The following is a 22,300-nucleotide window of genomic DNA, read 5'->3' as shown; positions in this document are numbered from 1 at the left end:
TCTGATGTTTAAGAGTCTGATGGTGGAGAGGTAATAATTGTTCCTGAACCTGGTGGTATGAGTCTTGTGGCACCTAAACATTTTCCTGATGGACTTGAAATTGACTTGAACTTGAAAAATGTCAACAGAGTACTGTGGGCTTATTCATTATTCATAAGCTGATTCTGAATGGTAGTCACAGCAATTTTGCCAGCATCGAAATAAATTATTACTTTAACAAAGAGCCACAAAGAACTGAAAATAAATGAGGACGGCTAAGGTCCATGCAGCAAATGGTGGATGTTGATAATCTTTTTGTGTGAGCTCTTTGAAAAGAGCGCCGGCTTTAAACAGAACCCTTTTAGTTTTTACATGTTGGCATACTGCACTATCCGTTAAATGACCTTTTTCGAGTATTCGAAAAATCTCTTCACATGCAAGATTTCACCATTACCGTTTTAAAATGTGCTTGAAGAGTGTAATCTTGCTACATAGTTTCAGGAATTCTTTTAAACCTCTGTAACAAAAGGTGTTTCAATTATACTTTGGCATGTTGAGTCTCAAGAAATTGATTTGAAGTTTGAGGGGATTCGTTGCTCTTGGACCTATTTAGCTCTGTGGTGTTATTAACGCAAGATAGAAAGCTTTGCTTTGTAACCTGAGGGAAATGGTCACTTTTTCTTCTAGCTTTAAAGATGAAAATCATCACCAAACATATTATCATCATGTTTGATTTATTTTTTTATTTTATCTGGCAAAGGTGGCAATGGTAACATACAGTAAAAGGAACATTTGTATTTTACATACTGTCCTCTCTGCATGTTGTCTGATAGTTTATTACCTGTTGATTCACATTACTGATATTTGAATTAACTGCTCGCCATCTTTCGATGTTTTTAGATGAAGATTTGTCAGATGTCAGCAGTACCAAGATGGAAACTCCTAATTCCATTAATGGCTGTGATCCTCTTTGCTCAGTGGTAAGTGACTTTCACAACCATTTATGGCCCACTCTGGATAGTCTGATGTGTTCATACACCACTCATTGTTCTGCTATTGCAATAAATTGAGTAAGGATCCAAATGAATGGTTACAATAAAAAATCGCTGGAGTAAATATTAGCATTTATATTAGCTGAACCTATTTATATTAGCTGAACCTGACAGCAACTTCGGGAGTTATTTGCAAGTGTGTTCAAATTCAGAAATCCTGAAATTGTCATCAACACTCTGTGGGCTGTAATTAAATGTTGAATGAATCATTATACTAAATAGTGAAGTGAAGAATTGAACTAATAACCCAGTACTTTCCCAAACTTCATCTGGTGATCTGTGCTGCACTTGGGAAGGTGCAAGGAATGTTTCCCCGTTGATTTTAACGGAAACAGCTCTGCAAGATTTGAGTAATTAGTTTATAGATTTAAAAAGACTTTCCTTTAACATTAACATACAAAGACTTCTAAAAATCCTTCCACTATACTTTTTAATTTCCATTGACTTGTGAGTTTAGATGTTTTTAAAATAATTTACAGCTTTTTAAAAGTTTTTACCTTCTGTCAGTTGACATGCTTTTGAATGTCTCTGAAGCATTATGAAAAAAATATTTTTCACATTGCATTTTTTGCTAAATCAGAAGCCATGGCAGTCCAGTGTCAAGGGGCTTTCTGATTGCATGGACAAGGCTATTTTTGTCTATCCCATGTGATGTTCCCTTCTCTGCTTGCGCACCCCACAGCAAAACCATCCCAGCATTATAGATCAAACATCAACAAGTGAAACATGATACTGGATCAAGTGGGACAAACAATAAAGAACAGCAGCAGGCACTTATGAAAAGTGTCTTCAATGTTCAAAGCGAAGGAAAATAGAACTCAGTACAAGGAGAAAAGGTTCTGGTCTCACAACACCAACGACAGTTCAAAAAGTTACTTCATTGGCTCTGAGCAAAATATGGGGCACATGCAAGATGAAAAATTTATTCATGCTTTTTTATGTCCAGAATTTGCTTGAAGAATAGCTAAGAGTAATTGACCTTATTATTCCTTCTATCTTACACTTGGAATGAGGACAATCAGGCTAAAGCAGTGTATGGCCTACTTCATCATTACTTATGTTACTGATCTCATTTATGTAACTCACAGGAAAGCATTCTTCACCTACAAAATCTAGGAATATGTGCAACAATGAAAGATGACAAGCAAGCAGACCGTTATTTCATTTAAGTGCACTGGTTCCATTTCTGTTTTGACCTCCAAACTCCCCATCCTTATGTTTTATATCTGGAGCAGAGGGTAGATCAAGAGCTGAACTTCTGTATAAAAGCAGCAAAATGCAACCATTTCTGTTGTCATGGTGACCAAAACAAAATGTTGCTGACTTCACCCAACATCTGATGATCTATTTTGTGTGGGCAAAATTGTTATCTGCAAAGCAAATAGAGCAATCTTATTAACTCCTAGGAATACAGAGTGTATACATTTATACAACTGTTACCACTGTCTTTTTGCATCGGTAAGGTCAGTGCTCTTGTCTTACCTGGTCATTTTATTCACATTAAACATCATTTGAAACATGGGGTATTAATAGCTGAGACAAATAATTGAAAGAGTGCAAGGAATAGAAGAGGTGAGTTGATGTAAAGCATGTGTGTGCCCTTTTTCTTTGAATTCATTTCCCTGACCATGAAATGTCAAGCTGAACTGGAAGCCAGCTGGTTCGCCTGATGATCATTACTCGCTGAGTGCAAGATTTGTTTCTAATTCCTCTTCAGTTATAAGATTGGCCATCCACTTGATCGCATGCCACTCTATCATGGTCTTGAAGAGTTCAAAATGCCAAATAAATTGATTCATTATCCACATTCGGACTTTTTTTTTTAGACTGAGCATTTTTGTCCCAGTAAAAGAAACTAAAGATTCCTTTATTGTCATGGAATATTACACGAAATTGTCTTCTGCCTGCCATAAGGCAGACAAAAAGTCACCATTACTGTCTCCCAATGCCCCTAACAGTAAGAGGGAGAGTCCATTCAGTGTCACTGTGGATTCACCTCCAGCACTCCCACACAGACTCCTTTTCGGTTCAACGGCAACCTGTGCTCCAGCTCCAAAACTCTGTCACAATCAGGGAGACGTCAGCGCTCGAAGCCCTTCGGGGGCCCTTCTCACCCTCAGCACCTTCTCAAGTCCCAGCTCTGATACCCGGTTCCCATAAGCCATTCTCCAGCAATGCGCAGCCCGTGCGAGTCCCCAGACCGCAAGTCGCCCACTGCCTGTGTGAGTCCCTCAGCCGCTGAGCCACTCGCTGGTCTGTCACCGTGGTCACTGTCCTGTAAGGTTGTCTTCTCCACCAGTGTGCATACCCATGGGCGCATACAGCATATTTTCACTGCACCAGCATTAGTGCACCCAATTTACATTTTTAATTGCACTTGCTTGGTACAAAGACTGTCACAGAAAATTAGAGCTGAGCCTGACTGTTCACATCTGATGCCCATGTGCCTTCTCAGCATTGTTCATTTGTAATGCTCACACAGCAAAATGTCTAAGATTAGCTCATACACTGATAAAAAGGCAGCTTCATGTTAAACAATAAATCTTGGGTGGTTTGACTTGTGTCTGCCTTTTACAGAGATGTCTTGCTATATTAATGGCATTTAATAAATGCAAGTTGTTGTTGGTTTAACCATGACCACTCTCAGGCCAAAAATAACCACAGCATAAAAAAAATACTTCATTAGCTAGTTTCCTTTGACTAGGGCAGCAATAGAATTAAAAACTAACACAGTATTAAAAGGCAATGCAGCTTTCCAAAAGCAATCTTAACTATAAATAACTTCCCAGAGTTTTCAGACTCTGTTCTTTGTTTTATAGCAGACATTGAGATCTCGATTTCCCAGTGTTATGTCAACTACTCCTGAACCACCTTGTAATGATTCAATTCTACGGCGGACCAGGGAGGAAGATCGGGAGATGCCACACCGAAAGTAAGAAACGTCCCATTTTTAGAAATGTTGCAAGAGACATTCCGGTACCTACTGGTAATTTCTTCTGCATAAATTGACCCTGTTAAATAAGCGCGTGTTGCAGGCCACATTGGATATTCAGAAAGAGAGCTATTTACCATGATGAAGATAGGCTTTGTATATCATTACGAGGTACTGTATATCTTTGGAGAATGCCCAAAATATTTTTAATTACAGATCTAACGTAAGTTAACACAATAACATGAGATCATCCTGGATGACAACCACTAATGCCGACTTCTTTATTTCTTCGTTTCTCAATTTTAAATCAGGCTGTGCTGTAAACTGTTCACTCACCTCCTTCATCCAAGCCAATTCAATTATGCTTTACTTCAAATGGCCAGACAGCATTCGTCAATGTGTAAACATTTGGCTGCTGCGCTGAATATTTTCCTGAAGCTTTTGAGTGGATTTAACAGGCAGTCTTTGGCAAAAGACTGTTCGTCAGGGGAGCATCAGCATCCCTTCATTCTGGCTCAGAATTATGCTCTCATTAATAAAGTGGCATAACTGAAAGCTGTGGAAGGTAAAGCAAAATTTTCCATTAGATTTACCACATAGACGTATGTTTTAATGGACCTTTTAATGTTGTTAAATGCCTGTTGACTGCAGGCATTTGATTTGATTTTAAATTCGGTTGATCTTAGTGGCAAACTGAATTTCACTGGCAGGTGAAACCCTGGTATCTGGAATTCAAGCAACGAAGAGCCGAAAGCAACCAAGCAAAAAGAAAATATTAAAAAAAAATTAAATAAGAATAAAATAATAGGTAAAATACGCAAGTTTTAAATTATGAAAGTAAGTCTCCTCTGAAGTCACATATGAACCTTTGGTGAAGATGGGATCAGTTATTCAGCCAGTGGAGGGCCTTGGTCGTGCTTTGCTCGGAGCAGCTGTTTAACAAAGTCATGTGAAACAGCAACAGCGTTGATCAGGTTAACAGAGCTCCTTATCTCTGCTTAGTGAGAGCCACCGAGATCAGAGGCCTTGTCTGTAAACCTGGGGGAGTGGAGGTGTTAATTATCTATAGTGATGTTATTGTTCATCTTTTGGGCGGCTCCCGTGGAGGGGAGGGAGCCTGCAGATCCAGCAACAGTAAAATGTTTTCAAAGAATGTGATTGAAAAATGAAGTAAAATGCTTTCAACTTTATATATTCATGCAAGTAAGTACAATTGTCTTTTAAACTGTTGATTCTTAATGCAGGTGTATTACTTTTGCATTTTAAAAGTAAGTCTCAAGCAACCGGAAAATACACTTATCCACCATTTACCTGTCACCTTAGGTGCCAGATACCAAGGGTTTTACAGCATATTTCCTGCTGGCAATCAACTTTAATATTTATTGTTGCGTTTTCACTCTATTTGTTCCCACCACTAAACTATTGCCATGTCTATTTGATTACTAGTTTTACAACATTGAAAAATAATTAGATTATCACATATATTTCTTTTCTCCCATGATGTATTTTTTAAATGTATTTTGACAAATGTTGTAATTAACAAAGTCAAGGAATGGAAAATGATTTTTGTTGCTTTTTCAATGTTAGGATCAGCCTGTTCAAAGTTGGTGCAAAGTCTTGCTCTTACTCAACTCCCATACTGCATCTTTCACCTCTGCTCTGTTGTAGTACCTTTCCTGTTTCAGTACAGTGCCCCACGCCCCAAGATAACTTAGATGGCACCAATTTAGAATTGCAAATAGCTGTCCATACTTCGTTCAAACTGAACCCAGGCAGGCGGTGGATTATCCTAACTGGAATCCAACGCAAACTTCCAGGGTATAAAAAGGCAGATATGTTAAATCAGTGCTCCAATTGATACCCTTTAAACCAAACTATAACGTTTTTCATCACATTTTCATCATATTCTTCATCAACCAGCATTCTGGCTGGTTGCATCACTGGAGGCTGCAACGCTCAGGACAAGAATAAACTTGTGGTGCGCTGTTAGACAGAATCAGACACACACAAGGTAAAGACTGAACAACAGCCTTTAATCCACAAAAACCTCCACAGAGCCAGACTGGCTGTGGCTGCAGCAACTCAGTGTGAGGCCTCGGGAGGCCAGCACAGGCTCATATCCTGGAGGGTGATTGACACCCGACCGGGTGCGGCTCGATCCATTTGGGCCGACTGATTGGCAGCCGGCCCGGTGTTGTCCTGTCCCCTTACACTTATGCAGGTACAGAGGTTGCCCCCTGCAGTAGGCCGGTGGTGTACCACCACAAAACTCCAGAGGGTTTTTAACTTGGCCTGCAACATCACAGGCACCAGACTTCACTCCATCAAGGATGGTGTCTTTTAAAAAAAAAGCGGCCTCTATCTTCAAAGACCCCCACCACCCAGGCCATGGCCTCTTCACTCTATTACCATCGGGGAATAAAGGACCAGGAGCCTAAAGATGACCATTCAATGGCACAAGGTCAGCTTCTTCTCCGCTGCCATCAGATTCCTGAAGGATCAATGAACCAAAGATACTGCCTTACTTTTCGGGCATTATTATTATTTTATATAGTAATGTTGTAAGATGGTTATAATGTGAATATCTGCACTATTCGTCTGCACAAAGCACTGAATTTCATGACTTGTTCATGACAATAAATTCTGATTCTGATATTGTCTTTGTTTTTTTTGTGTCCATCCAGACAAGTATTTTAATTTTACCTCTCTTTCCTTTATATGTGCGTATTTGAGGAAATACCCACAATCAGACAGAGAATCATGATTAATAGGCTTTCATCATCTTAAAGCATTAGCACAGCTTGCATGTTGCTGGCCTGGTTCCAAGGCAGGTACTGAGGGAGGGGTTTGGGTGTAACATTCTTTATGGGGATCTCTGGGAGGGAGGAGTCACAGGTTCAGGAGGTGGGCCGGCACATACATACATCTGTACACATAGTGGTAGCACCACATTCACCTCTCCTTTTTATACAAAGTCCAGCAGGGTGGTGTGGTTTAGCGTTCATTGCAATTCCAAAGTCCCTTACAAGGTTCAGCCTGTCACTGTGACCATCACAGAGTCTGTTGTGGCACAGCTGTCAGTTCCCGAGTGGTGTCTTGTGCAACAGACGGTGTTGGTACTGTGGGGCAGTTCGGGTCAGTTGGAGTTTGGGGCACAAAATCAGGCACCAATAGTGGGGCCAATTGGTCGAGGTTACTGGGGGAGGGGATTGGCCGGTAGGTCAAGGGGTTCTCCTGCATGTGCCAGGTCCCGGATGGAGACGGTCCTGTTGACCATCCTGATTCTCCACGTAGGTGTATTGGGGGTTAGCTTGGAGGAGGTGGACCTTCTTGACCAGGGGATCAGTTTTGTTGTGTCTGATGTGCTTTTGGAGCAGCACAGGCCCAGGGTTTATCAGCCAGGATGGTAGTGCAGTTCTGGATGCTGATTTCCTGGGGAAGGAAAAGAGCTTTTCATATAGAGTTGTATTCATGGCCATACAGAGAAGGGACCTGGTGGCATGGAGCACGTCGGGGAGGGCATCTTGCCACTGGGAGGTGGGTAGTCCTTTTGATTTAAGGGCTAAGAGAACTACCAAATGGTGGCATTTTCCCTCTTTACTTGCCTGTTCCCCGAGGATTATAGCCCATGGTCCTGCTCATGGCAATAGGTACTGGTGCAGCTCCTCGCTCATAAAGGAGGACCCCCGGTCACTAAGGATATAGCAGGGGTACCCAAAAAGAGCAAAGATGATGTGTAGCACTTTTATGACAGTGGCCGTGGTCATATCCAGGCAGGGGATGGCGAAGGGGAAATGGGAGTATTCGTCCACGATGTTTAGAAAGTTTCTAAACATTCCTGTTGGTGGATGGGAGAGGTCCCTTAAAGTCCATGCTCAGCCGCTCGAAGAGGCAGGTGGCTTTGATGAAGTGGGTTTTGTCCAGCCAGTAGAACTGGGGTTTGCACTCAGCGCAGACTGGGCAGTTGCATGTCAACTCCCTGATGTCTTCAACTGAGTAGGGGAAGTTGTGGGCTCTCACAAAGTGGTAGAGCCTGTTGTCTCTCGGGTGGCAGAGGTGGTTGTGGAGGACTTGGAGGCAATCCAGCTGTGCATTGTGGCATGTCCCCAGGGCAGGGCATCAGGAGGCCCGTTGAGCTTCCTGGGCTGGTACAAGAACTTGTAGTTGTAAAACATAAAAACGACTACACCTTGGTAGGTCGGCAAGGTGAACAATTTTTTTGGCCAGGTAGGTCCTCCAATAGTACACAACTTCCACTATGGCTTGGGGCTCTTTCTTGGCGGCTGAGTGCCAGAGCTTTGGGCCCTGGAGGATTCTGGAAAAGAATGCCAGAGGCCTGCCTGCCTGGTTGAGCATACTGGCCAGGATGAAGTCAGATGCATCACTCTCCACCTGGAAGGTGATGGATTCATCTACAGCATGCATCGCTGCCTTGGCAATGTGGCGCTTGATGCATGTAAACGCTGCTTGGGCTTCTGCTGACAGAGGGAAAGTGGCTGATTTCACTAGGGGGCAGGCTTTGTCCACGTAATTGGGGACCCACTGAGCATAATAGGAAAAGAAACCCAAGCACCTCTTCAAGGCCTTAAGGGTCTGGGTTAATGGGAGTTCCAACAGGGGACATATGCAGTCTGGATCTGGCCCAATGATGCCATTCTTCACCATGCAGCCCAGGATGGCCAGCCATGAAGTGCTAAAGATGCACTTCTTTTGGTTATAGGTCAGGTTGAGGCTTTTGGCTGCCTGGAGAAACTTGTGGAGGTTGGAGTCATGGTCCTGCTGGTCATGGCTGCAGATGGTCACATGTCCAGGTAGGCGAATGTGGCCTTGAGTCCATAGTCATTGATTATGCGGTCCATCTCTCTCTGGAAAATAGAGACCCAGTTGTTGACTCCGAAAGGGACGCGGAGGAAGTGGTAGAGGTGGCTGTCCACCTCAAACCAGTATAAGGGCTGTCCTCCAGCCAAATTGGTAGCAGGTGGTAAACCAACTTGAGATCGATGGTTAAGATAACCCAGAACTGGGTGATCTCATTGACCATGTCGGCGATGTGGGGAAGTGGGTAGGCGTCTAGCAGTTTATAGTCTGACTATAGTCAATGACCATGTGTTGTTTCTCTCCGCTCTTTACCACCACTACTTGGGCTGTCCGTGGCCTGATGCTGGGTTCAATGATCCCTTCTGCTAGGAGTCATTTGACCTCTGCTTTAATGAAGGTTCTGTCCCTGGGACTATACCATCTGTTCTTTGTGGCTACCAGCTTGTAGTCGGGGGTGAGGTTCTTGAACGGGGCAGTGGTGGGACCCAGAGGGTAGAGAGGCCGCAAGTCATGTTCAGGAGGGTTGACTGATTGGTGTTGCAGACTGTGAGGGGCAGGTGGGGGCCATTGAACTGCATGTGGATGCTCTGTAGCTGGCACTGGAAGTCCAATCCCAGTGTGACTGCGCGCAGAGGTGCAGCGTGATCAGGAGTTTAAAGTTCCCGTATTCGGTACCCTGCACGGTCAGCGTCACTGTGCAGCAGCCACTGATCTTGGCCAAGTGGGATTGGGATGCCAAGGAGACTTTATGTTGTGAGGGAGTATTGCTGTTCAGTACCCAGGTGGATGAAGCTCTCAGTGCTTCCGTTGTCGAATAAACAGTTTGTAGGGTGGCCATTTACCTCGATGTTCATCATGGCGTTGGCCAGTTGGTGCGGGCTGTCTTGATCGAGGATGATGGAGGAGAGCATGTAGTCGCTGTTCGAGTCGCTACTGTATTGGTTCAGGGGCGTTCACCAAGATGGCCACCCTATGTCACGCACATGGTGCTGTCCCATGCCGCCATAAGTGGAGCCAGAAGTGGTGCCACCCCAGCTTGTCATCCCCAGGGCCCCGTCGATCCACTCTGGCAACCAGAAGTGACATCTGAGGTGAAGCCAGAAGTGGGGCTGTTCAAGATGGTGTTAGCTGCACATGGCGCTGCTGGGAGAAGGATGGGACCTACACACTTATGTGTAGTGCCCTTTCTTCCCGTAAGTGGAGCATGTAGCACTTCGGGTTGGATGGCTCTTCCAGGGATGCTTCCTGTGCCTGCAGAAGTAGCGCCTCTGGTGCTTGATAGCAACCTCAGTGACATGGGACCCTGCATCTTAAGATGGCAGCGCCCGCGATCCCCCACATGGTTGCCTGAAGAGAATGCTTTGGCTCTTCATCGTGCTGTCTCCAGTGATTTAGACAAGTCAACTACTTCCTGCAGGCTCCGATTGCTCTTATCTAGGAGCCTCTGCCTGATGTAGTCAGAGCTGAACCCGGCAACACACGCCTTTGTGGTGGGCAGTCCCAGAGACTTCTCAGCAGTCACAGGCTCGCCCCAGCAGCCACAGTGCCTGCATATATTCGTCAATCGACTCACCCGGCGCTTGTTTTCGGCTGCCCAGGAGGAATCGTGCGTGTACGACGGAGCCTGGAATTGCTGCTGCAGGTCCTCCATCGCTTCAGAGTAAGTAGCAAAGTCTCTTATCGTTTGGAAAACCCGGTGGCCGACTTGATCAAAGAGCACTTCCCTCTTCTTCGCTCCACACGTCATTGCGTCTCATGAATGTTTTGAGGCAGTGCACCCACTGGTTGAATTTAGACGAGGCCTCCGGATCCTTGGGGTCAGTGTCAGTACCACCTTATCCATTGTCTAAAATTAAGGTGATTAAATTGTACTACCAATCAACCACAATCAAACAGAGAAATGTGATTAATAGGCTTTAATCACTTTAAAGTGTCAGCACAACTTGGATGTTGCTGGCCAAGTTCCAAGGCAGGTACTAAGGGAGAGGTTTGGGTGTAACAACCTTTATATGGATATCTAGGAGGGAGGAGTCACAGGTTCAGGGGGCAGGCAAGCACATACATACATCTGTATACCTAATGGTAGCACCACATGCAGGTCATCACCAGTCAACCAGGTGACTGTCCTGGTTTTCTGATCTGAAAATTTTGGGCAAATGTAAGCACCACTTGGGAAGAAGTTTGTCTTTGGTCATTAGCACCAAATACACATAAATGTAAGATGCTGATTATCAGAATTGACTTCCTTAATGGAGTTTCCATTAAAATCTTGACATGATGATCAAACCAGTTATTCATTCATTCGGATGCATAAACTGGAGAAGTCTATGTTAATGCCATCCAATTGGAGAGTGTCCAGATGGAAAATTAGGTATTGCGCCTCCTATTTGCTGATGACCTTGGTTTGACAGCATGAGGCCATGGACTGACATGTCAGCGTGGTAGTGGGGCGCACAATTGAAACGGTTGGCCACTGGGAGATCTCTGTCACTGATGCAGACAGAGGAAAAATGCTCAGTCTGCATCCAGTCTCTGTGATGTAGATGAAGAGATAGGTATGCTAAGTGTCTTGGCACAAAATGAGATTTAACAACAATGGCAGGAAGGAAACTGAGCTGGGAACTGGGAATTGCAGGGATACCATTCTGAAAGACAAGCTGACAACCAAACATAATTGCAGGTTGTAACTTAACTGGAGGGCAAGTAAGTGCAGCAAAGGATTCCTTGGAGCAAGTTTTAGAATGACCAAAAAAAACCTAGCAAGCAATTATTGAAGATATGACTCTATTTCCCACTTTTTCTATCATTTCATGTACAATGTGAGAAATAATTTGTTATTCTGTCCCCACTGATAATATTTATACATTTGTTTCCATGCTCTCTGAGAGGTTGACTTGGAATGTAGCAAGAAGCATTTATTTTTAGTTTCTGATTCATATTGTGAATTAACAATGAAAATAGTTCTCTGTTCAGGGAATAATGTGTGTTCCAGATTTTGTGGCTGCACAATTTTGGACGAGCTTTTGTTCGTATGTTTGAATAACAGCTAAAAACATCAATAAGTTTTTGTTTAATGTTTATTTAGCACCATTTTCCCCTCTTTGCCTTCCCTCCTTGCCAAGGGTTAATCTAGTGGAAACTATGCATCCTTCACTATCTCTCAGTGCTCATTAGTAATGTGTTAACCTTGACAGTGAGTGGCAGCAAGATATTCCTTCAGCTTTTCTGGTTTTCCACCATTAATTAACAAAATAATTGGAAATGTCACATCTTTTGACCAGAGGTAACCTGATTGATGGTCTGCCTGTCACTCCATTACGACTGCTGTCATTGGAAAAGAAATGTGTAAATTTACAACGTTCTCTGGTCATTTATTCCATAAGCATCATTTGCCAAAATGTGGTGATAACTTAATTAATTCAACTGGCAAGCAACATTGTTGGCATTTACAGTCTGCTCTCCTTTGAGATGCTGCTGTCTCAGGGAAAAAGCAAGCACCCTCTATCCTCAAAGACCCTCACCACCCAGGCCATGCCATCTTCACTCTGCTACCATCGGGAAAAAGGTACAGGAGCCTAAAGTCGAGCACTCAGCAGCACGAGGTCAGCCTCTTCCCCGCTGCCATCAGATTCCTGAGTGATCAATGAACCAAAGACACTGCCTTGCTTTGACTCTTCGTGCTCTATTTTTATGTATTGCTTTAAGGTGGTTTATATGAATGTTTGCACTGTGACGCTGCCGCTAAACAACAAATTTCATCACCAGTCTGAATCGGGGGGAGATCCTACCAAAATAGATGATTTCTTGTACCCATTGGAACTACCAAATTTGGTTCAAGAGGAACAAGAGGGGCTGAATGCCCTTTTCACTAAAGCATGGACTCTGAGCTCTTTGCAGGCTGACAAGTCGCCAGGGGAGGATGATTTCCCTGTCGAAATTTATAAACAGTTCAAAGATCTCTTCCTGCCCCTTCTTCTGAAAGTGGTGGATCAGGCGGTGGAGACGCATACCCCCCCCCCACCCCCACCGAGTCTTTCTCAACAGCAGTTATCACCGTGATTCCCAAAAAAAGACAGGGTCCCATATAGGGGCATTTCGTTATTGAATATAGACTATGAAATTATTCCAAAAGCATTGGACAATAGGTTGACAGAATATTTGTCGAGATTAACAAATCCAGATCAAGTTAGTTTTGTAGAAAAGAGAAAATCAGCAAATAACATAGCTATATTATACCTAATCTGGTACACCTGACATAATTGGGGGTGGATCTGGGAGTAGCCATAGCTTTGGACGCAGAGAAGGCCTTCGACAGATTGGAGTGGACTTTCTGTTCAAGGTACTGGAGAAATTTGGATTGGGACAGGAAGTTTACCACAAGCCCCAAGCGAAAATTATAACAAATGGGCAGATGTCTCCAGTACCTCTATTGAGCAGATCAAGAAGGTAAGGTTACCCATTGTTCCCAGCACTGTTCATATTAGCCATAAGCCGCTGGCAAAAGCCATTCGGCGTGATCCAGGCATAAAGAGATTTAAGGTAGGCCAGGTGGAACACAAAATCAATCTTTTTGCGGACAATGTGCCATTATTTTTGACAGACCCTGGGGGGTGGGGGGGGGGGTATCGTTGGCCAGAGAATTGCAGGAAGGTTTTGGGGTATAAGGTAAGTTTGGATGGAAGTGAAATAATGCCTTTGATGAATGGGGTTTATGGGTAGTCCCAACAAGGAAGTCAATTCAAAAGGCTGCAAGAAGGCATTAAATATCTGGGAATTAAAGTAGATAAAGATTTACATAACTTGTACAAAATTAATTATCTCCCTTTACTCTGGAAGATTGAGGAGGACCTATTTAGGAGGAGTACTCTGTCCATAACATTGATGGGTAGAGTCAACTGTGTCAGAATGAAGGTAATGCCAAGGCTCCAATATCTTTTCCAATCGTTACCCAGTTCATTGCCTCAGGGTTTTTTTGAAGTTCTTAACAAAGAAGGTTCTTGTGACATGGGAAAGTGGCTAGAATCTCCATGGAAAATTAAACTTGGGATTACGACTTGGGGAGTTTAAAATTACCCAATTTTTAAAAAAGGTATTACTAAGGGAGGGGGGCTCCTCAAGGGTGCAAATTGGACAATACTTGTTAAGTGAAGAGATAGCCAAAGAATTCATATATAAGCGGGATACCAAATTACTCTCAAAGAAAATGGTAGCCCCATCCTGAAGCATGTACTCCAGCCAAAATAATTTAATACCCTTAACTCTGGGTAATAAAATCCTGGACACCTGTTGCCAGAAAGGGATCAGGTGTATTAAGGATTGTTACAAAAGGAGACAGTTTCTGTCATCTGAGCAGTTGAGAAACAAATAAAATTTGTCCCACAGAACATTCTTCTGCTATCTGCAAATAAGATCTTTCTTAAGTGAAAAATTGGGACCATCTATAACCCTATCTGAGTGAAGCGACATGGGGATTCTAATTCAAAAGGGGAATGTGTGTAAATTTATTTCTAAGATGTATTACATATGTCAAAGTGAGGGCCCGAAACTGGGCTTACACAGGTTGAGGGAGAGATGGGAGTCAGACTTGGGCACAACAATCAATGAAGAGTGGTGGCCAGGCCTGTGTCTGGACAGTGTGACTGGAGTCATCAGTGCCAGATACGGGATGGTGCCACACAAATTTCTTGTACCAGTTGTACCTCACACCACAAAAAACTACACAAGTCAAAGCCTGACATTTCAGAAATGTGCTTTAGGTGTGGTGTGGAGATGGGAACTTTTGTCTGCTCCACTTGGTGATGTACAAAGATAATATCTTTTGGGGAAGACCTGGGGGGGGGGGGAGGATATCCTAAAAAAAAATTAAAAGGTGGATTTTCCACAGGTTCCAGAGTTGTACCTTCTAGGAAACATTGGGGATGTGAATTTTAGACTGTCCAAATACCGAATTTTGTTTGTGAAGGTCACCTTGGCAGTAGCCAGGAAGTATCGTTGAAGTCTGACTCCCAACTAAATACCACAGGATGGAATATGGAAATGCAGAGTTGCATTCCCCTGGAGAAAAATCACATACAATCTAAGGAAGAAACATGACACATTCATAAGAGTGCATCAACCTTACTTGAAATATATGGGCACACAGATAGATTAGCTTCCCCCCCTCTCCCACCACTTCGATACAGGGGTACAATAGCAATCTGTCCCAGCAGGGAAATTAATGTGATCAAAAAAGTGGGACATGGTGCAGGTGACGTGCTTTTTTAGTTTAGTGTTAAGTTTTTTTCCCCTTTAATTTTTTTTTTAGCCTTTGTTATTTAGCCATCCTGGTTGTTTTTTCCTTGGGTTTCTATGACCCCACTGGAATTTGTATTTGTACAATTTAATTGATTGTTTTTTTCAGTAGGGTGAGGGGGGTGGGGAGTGGAGGTAAACACAGACTCTGTATATTGTATGAACATTGAAAGATTATACTTTTTGAATTTTGCAAGTCTATGAAAATCAAAATAAAATATTTTTTAAAAACAAATTCCATGATCTGTTTATGACAATAAATTCTGAGTGGGTTGCTCTAGCAATATAGATATAAGTGAATTATTGGATGGTTGTCATCAGAAGTGTGAGGCACTGACCCAGCTGAGAGCAATGCCTGACCTCATCACTGTGGAAGCCAAGCTCAAGAATTTGTCAGTCAGTCTAAGTTGGGACTCATTCTGATCAAAATAATTGTGCTTCAATAATTTTGATTTCTTTGCATTTTAATTAATGAAATATTACTTTAAGGGCAAATTATTTGTTGTTTAGGACCTTGCTTTTTTGGTCAAAGTATAAGGATACTTTCTGTCATATTTTTTACAGTAAAGGAAATCTTAGATTCAATCAGTGTATTCTTCTTTGGTTCCTTGATTGCCTCTCCAATCTAGACATCAATTGATTGGTCAGATTCTGCATGAAAGATTATTCATTTTAGTGCAATAACAATATGTTGACTGTGGACACACCCCCATTGTGGCAAAAATACCCAAACTACTTTCATGAATGCCTTGTTGATGAAAGAGCCAAATATTACATTCTCCCTCAAGGTGGAAAAGAGTGTGGCACAGATCCCAGGAGGGCTAATCACAGGCCGCTCCAACAACACAAAAGGACTGTCTGCACTATTGTAAAGCCACTTTTTTTCTTGTGCTTTGGTAACGGAACATTTATTAACGAGTTGTCTTTTGTATTTATCATCCATTTTTAATTTAATACATACTATTGTAGCTTTTTTTGTGAAGAACCTCTTTGGGCGTAGCAAGAATTTTAGAGGGGACAGTATGTACAGTCTACAATAAATGTCATTGTAAGAGAATCGTTCCTATTGGTTAATCCCTAGAAAACTGGCAACTTCAACCTTTGCAGAATGACTGTGTTTGCCATGATATTGTCAATGTAATATTAAAAATGGTCATGATTTCAGCATTGATGGCTTGTCTTTTCATATGTTTTCTCACACATCACTTATTGTTCTTGTTTCTGACAGTATAAAAGAGGAGGATGACGACAGCTTCTGCTGTTATAACTTTGATACCAACCAAACAGAGACAGATGGTGAGATGCGTTTGGTTGTAACTGACCAGATTAAGTGGTGGGGGTGGGGGGGTGTTCAGGCTACAGTAAAAGTCCTAAAATCAGGACTGCTTTGGGATTGGGCCGGTTCGGATTTTCACATTTTCTGGATTCACAAGCAGCACTTTTAAAATTCAAATTTAAGGAGTATAAACAGATAAATTTTGATAGTTTATTAACAAAACATTTTTTCATATACAAAATACAAGAAATACTTTTTCTTACATTCCTGCAACTTCTACATGGTTGCTTGTTGCTGCTGTACATCTGTGGATTTTGCACATGCACACACACAAAAGCCAGGAGTTTTCGAGAAGTCCAGATTCTCAGGTGGTCCAGATTTCAGCTGAGAGTTTTTGAGAAGTCCAGATTCTCGGGTGATCCAGATTTCAGCTGAGAGTTTTTGAGAAGTCCGGATTCTCGGGTGGTCCGGATTTCAGCTGAGAGTTTTTGAGAAGTCCGGATTCTCGGGTGGTCCAGATTTCAGCTGAGAGTTTTTGAGAAGTCTGGATTCTCGGGTGGTCCGGATTTCAGCTGAGAGTTTTTGAGAAGTCCGGATTCTCGGGTGGTCCAGATTTCAGCTGAGAGTTTTTGAGAAGTCTGGATTCTCGGGTGGTCCAGATTTCAGCTGAGAGTTTTTGAGAAGTCTGGATTCTCGGGTGGTCCAGAATTCTGGCATCCTGATTTATGGACTTTTACTGTATTTGCATTTAACATTGAAAAAGGATTGTAGCTGAAGAGGGCATACATGTTCTTAAAGATTCCTGAGATAGGTTATATAAAAGATACATAAGGCTCCAATTGGTCTGCACTTCTTAAACAAAAATGCACATCTTAAAGGATCTTTTGACCTTGTTTTTTTTTTCTCAAATATAGACTATTAATAATAGTCTTAGAATAATTAAAGTCTTAATGTAGATAATGAAAAAAATCATATGTCTTAAAGTGAAGTCCAGAATGGGCTCGACATTAGAGCGAGGATCATGTGATGTAAGAAAGCGCTTCCTCATTAAAAAGGATTTTGGTGCTTTGGAACATCTCCCTCAAAAGCAGTAGGGGGTGGGAGGTGGGGTCTCAACTGAGATTGCTAGATTCTATTTAGCCAAGGATGTACATAAATACAGTGAAAGTACAAATCAAGTATTATATAATGTAATGTGGAACAGAGTCTCAGGGGCTAAATGATCTCTTCCCACGTAACTGTAATGTCAGCTCAGCTCACTTCTGCCAATCAGCATACCTCTGCATCTGCTAACTGGTCTAATGTTGTAAACTAGATGAATACCAGGAGAGGACCTCTCATGGACCACCATCTATCCATTCATCGTCATCATCCTATCAATCCGAAGCATTAGATTCATGTGAATTGGATCATGTGAACTCCATATTCAGAAAATTCTCCCTGGAAAGGTAAGGGCGAATAAATGGCACATTTCATTAGCTTTTTTTGGCTCTTTAAGATGATTGCTTTTTCATTTTTGTTTTCCCCATTTTTTTCCGAGACGTTGAGCATAAACACCAGGTTTGTTTGTAGTGTGTAGTTGTTGATAATATCTCCCTCTTATTGGTCCATCTTTAACAGAATAATATATTCCAAGCCAGATTCTCTTGGAACATGCATCATTAGTTAGAGATGCTTCCACACATTTCAGTTAAAAATTATTTTTACATTGTAAGTTGATCTTTGGGAAATTGAGCACCTGTGACAATGGGGCATTGAGTTTATCTCCTCATTCAATCAGAGACCAACTTCCAATTAAGGGGTAGAAAGAGAAATAAAGAAGGAAAGATAGAAAATAGACAAAAGTAAGAAGAAAATTGACTTTAAAAAAAAAATCCAACAATCATTTATTAACTTTTTTTTAAAAAAACAACTGCAATTTGTTCAATTTCTAAACCAGAGAAGTTGATTGACAGCTATTCATAATTACCTCCCTGGCAAGAGCTGGTTCAATAATTCACATCTCCCTCGTGTCCTGGTTGAAAACATAAAATTTACTGGAAATAACTTTGACTTTGTACAATAAGGATGGTGTGTGATTGCAAATTGGCAATTTTTCATTTCTCAAATTTCTCCCAATTTTAACTTCTATTGAGTTCACTCTTAAAATAAAAGGAAAGGTGTGAATCTGCTTGCTTACACCGATTTTCTGCTTTTGCCTTTTGTCAAAATCTACCCCATCAGATCTGAATTGGGTAAAATTATACATGAGGGCTACCTCTATGATTTAACAAGTCAGGGTCTGCTGAGAGTATTCTCACTCGATCCACCTCAAAATAATTTGGAATGTGGTATCACAAAAGAATTTATGGATTGTTGAAAATGGTAATATTTCAGTGAGAGAGTAAACTGCTGAAGATCAAGTCACAGATGAAGTGTTCAATTCTTCCAAATCCTATTTGCCTTGAAATAAATATCCACTTTCTGTCAGCACCATGACAACCATGAATTTTTATCGAAATCAGTAGAAGAGACTGTAGTTTTATATTATAATTACTAAAATGGATCACCTCTGTTAGGTCTGCTTTGTTCATGAATGAGTGAGACAAACACCAGGCTGAGTCGAAATCAGGGTTCTTTGTTCTTTATTACCGGATTGTAACACTTGCGACTAAACATGTTAGTCGGAGAATGCATTCTGCCGTTATCAGCAAAATGGTGATTTTTTATACCCTTGGATATGTGCTTAGAACATCATCATATCATTACTTGTCCAATGACTAAAACTGTTGCTATCCTTTCCCTGCTAGCTTCCTGCCTCTCAATCCATCAATGTCTCTCTTATCTTGTAAGTACAAGGATGCATTCACATCTTGTTACAGCCCTGTACATTCCCATCTCATGATGTTTTACCTAACAGGAGTACAAGGACACCTCCCCTTCTTGTTACTGCCCTGTACAGGGTAACTCCCTACACATTCCCATCTCATGATGTTTTACCTTACACCTCTCTTAATCGTTTACAAGTTCGCAGAAACTGAGAAATATCTGATCTATGGTCTGCATTTGAGGTGCTACAATAAATGCTGGTGGTTAATTATTTTCTTTCCTTCACAATATATCTTTGCAGACCGTTTCGTCCATCTGTGACCTCTGCCTCCCAGATCAGTAACCCTCTGAAGCAAATGCTGCACACAACACTCGACGGTGACAACTTAGTATCAGAAATCTCCTTTGTCGGTGGAAATGAGAGAGGTCTTTTCATCCAGTCAGTGCAGCCATCCTCTACTGCAGAGAAGGCAGGACTGAAAGAAGGGCACCAGATGATCCTGGTAGGAATCATGATGCGGAGCAATGGGAGAAGATGCAGGGTTTGAAATATATTGGTTGCAACAGTCCAATGGTATTTGAGTGACTGCTTTGGAGACATGAAGGAATTGATTGATGTAAATGCTCATTTACACCTGTGTCAGTCTTAGAACAAAGACTTTTTTTAACATGAAAAATACGGAGGCATTCTGAAAAACTATACAGATGACTGGATATTCCAAGGTTATCTGAAATAGTTGGGAAATGCTGATTCTTGAACTGTGCATCTTTGCTGATAGGTAGATTACGATGGGAGATTGACTATACACATTCCAGTAATTTTCCAAGTCGCTTTTATAAATGTATAGATTGAAGCATAACATTAGATTGCAAGCAAACTGACAAAGCTAGGACCGGCCTAATGTAGATTAGTGCTCATTTAGCTACAAGGGATTTCAGACATTGAATCAAGCTAGAATCATCCTTTGTCTGAAACCAATCCAAATTCTCCTCATATTTTGGGAACTTTAAGGTAAGAACTTGGCTTAGTGGTTTGCACAATTTTCCTGTCAGTCAGTGTTGTTGTTTGAAATACCTACTCTGGACTGACTTTTCAGGATGGTGTGAAAGGAATTCAAAAACAGAAGAGTGGCAGCCTTTTGAAGTTAAATCTACTTGTGTGTTCTGATATTTTTTAAAAGAGCAGGAGTTCTCTGCAATTTATGGTCAGTGAGCATCCCTGAACGCCCACCATCTCGTTGCATCATTTATCTTGCTGTTCAAAAAAAATTCACAATTACGTTTGCCTGCTTTACAACAGTGACCATATTTCTGAAGCAATTCTTTATATATGAATTTACGACCTGATGATATGAAGTGCCGAGTAATTGGAAAGTCACTTTAGTCCTGCAATGCTTTCACTGCTTCCTTTAATGTCCACAAAACCTGCCTCCACATTATTCCCCAATCATGCTTTCAACTGGTGGTACAAATGAATTGCTTAAAATGTACAGCAGAGATATCACTATTTTGCTACATTTGGTCACCAAGACCTACCCATCTTCAACTGATCCCATTGGCAGAACTTTCTATTCCTTCCTTCCTTCTGTGCTTATCTAGGTACTCTTAAATGCAACCATGCTATTCACTTAAAAATGTTTTCTGCTGGAGAAAGTCCCACGTTCTAACCCAGTCATATTTATATTGAAAGATTTTTCTGTCCAGCTGCCCGCACGTCTCTTCACTTACCAAACCCACTGCAGCATCATAGTTCCTGAAGACAGCTCCTGGTTAGTAAGGTCTTGAGAGGTTTCAGGCCCTTCCTGCTTTAATTGGCAATAGATACTTTGACAGTTGGTCAAGCTATGCCTTCAGTTCGTCTGCTGTCAAAAGTTAAGACTTTGAAATTCACAAATGTTGAAAAAATTATTACAATTAATCATACTTATGTAAATTAAAAGTTAAAACTTTAAACATTATTAAATACGGTAAATACTGTCTTCATTCATTTAAAAAAAGAAGTGAATTACTCAAATTTATCTTTCCACCTCAGAGTTGCACCTGAATGTACCACGTCTAACCTGGCATAGCTTTCAGGGGCAGAATCTCCGCATGTGTGCTGGGAAACTGCCACCTCTCAGGAAATATAGCATTTCTTGTGACACAGACCTCTGAAGTGATTTGCCTTGCCATTCTGTCTTTCCCTATCTCAGAATCTCAGTTGAAAGACATTTCTCTCAAAATTTTGATTGAAAATGGGAATTACTGTAACTTAGTGATGGCCTTGAATTTTGGTCCTTCCTCTTTTCTACTCACTTTTGCTAAGTTTGAGCCTTTATCTAAATTGTTGTCTAGTTTGTTATTGGATTTTTTTAATCTGTACTTTTAAAATCTTCTGTATGCCAATTAGATTTCCAATGTTTTTCCTTTGGAGAATGCATTTATATTTCAGAAGAAATGTAAATAGCATAAATATTTTATCCCTCACTCAGAATTATTAATTAGATGGAAATTAACTTTTAGCAAAGGTACTTACATTGCTCAGAAATTTGCAGAGGCCTTAATTAATCTTGAATGACAGCATTCAAGATGGGGTCGATGATACTTCTCTTTTTTTAATGAAGCTGAAAGTCTTATCTATGGAATTAAAACTCAGTTTTCTGTACAATTTACTTGGCTTTTGAAAAGCCCCTTTGAGAAATTAAGGCAACTATACCTTAATGTTTATTGCCGTAGCAACAATAGATCACATTGTTTTTGCAAAGACCTGTAGATTTTCTTACACCATTAGAATAGAAGGTAATTGTGTTTGTCTCTCCAAAACTTTATTTCCTCTTGGGGTTAACTTTTGTGGGGATTGAGAAAAATGATTATCCACAGCTGCTGCAGGTTTAATCTTATGAGGGAACAATTGAAAATGAGTGTGGTTAAATAAAAGCCCAGTTGTTGCCATCAGGTGGCAGATGTCACTTCCAGGCTGTTTGTTACAGTTTGTATACAATGTGGTACAGCAGTTAAATTCCTGGACTCGTACTCCAGACGCCTGGAATAACAACCTAGAGACAGGGGTTCAAATTTCCTCATACGCCGCCATGGAATTTAAATTTAGTTAATCAACTGGAATTTTTTTAAAAACTGATTTTAGTAATGACGACTTCAAAAACT

General features: G+C 41.4%; 1 protein-coding gene across 5 annotated transcripts in view; it reads left to right on the top strand.

Annotated features, from left to right (window-relative positions):
• The window catches only part of card11 (caspase recruitment domain family, member 11), a 286,003-nt gene that overhangs the window by 206,931 nt on the left and 56,772 nt on the right, over window positions 1-22,300 (top strand). For 4 of the 5 annotated variants that reach the window (XR_011347238.1, XR_011347237.1, XM_069905857.1 and 1 more), the window contains exons 11-15: window positions 880-959; window positions 3,851-3,963; window positions 16,301-16,368; window positions 17,664-17,796; window positions 19,458-19,659. Coding sequence is in view for 3 of the 5 variants with exons in the window: in XM_069905857.1 (XP_069761958.1) it covers window positions 880-959; window positions 3,851-3,963; window positions 16,301-16,368; window positions 17,664-17,796; window positions 19,458-19,659 (596 nt within the window). In the remaining 2 variants the exon portion in view is untranslated. The remainder of the gene's footprint in view (window positions 1-879; window positions 960-3,850; window positions 3,964-16,300; window positions 16,369-17,663; window positions 17,797-19,457; window positions 19,660-22,300) is intronic. The other variant, XM_069905859.1, reaches the window with a different exon arrangement.

The sequence above is a fragment of the Narcine bancroftii genome, chromosome 12, assembly GCF_036971445.1.
Source record: "Narcine bancroftii isolate sNarBan1 chromosome 12, sNarBan1.hap1, whole genome shotgun sequence".
Classification (NCBI taxonomy): Eukaryota; Metazoa; Chordata; class Chondrichthyes; order Torpediniformes; family Narcinidae; genus Narcine; species Narcine bancroftii.
Note: the sequence above shows the minus strand (reverse complement) of the source record. Positions and strands in the feature narration are given on the sequence as shown.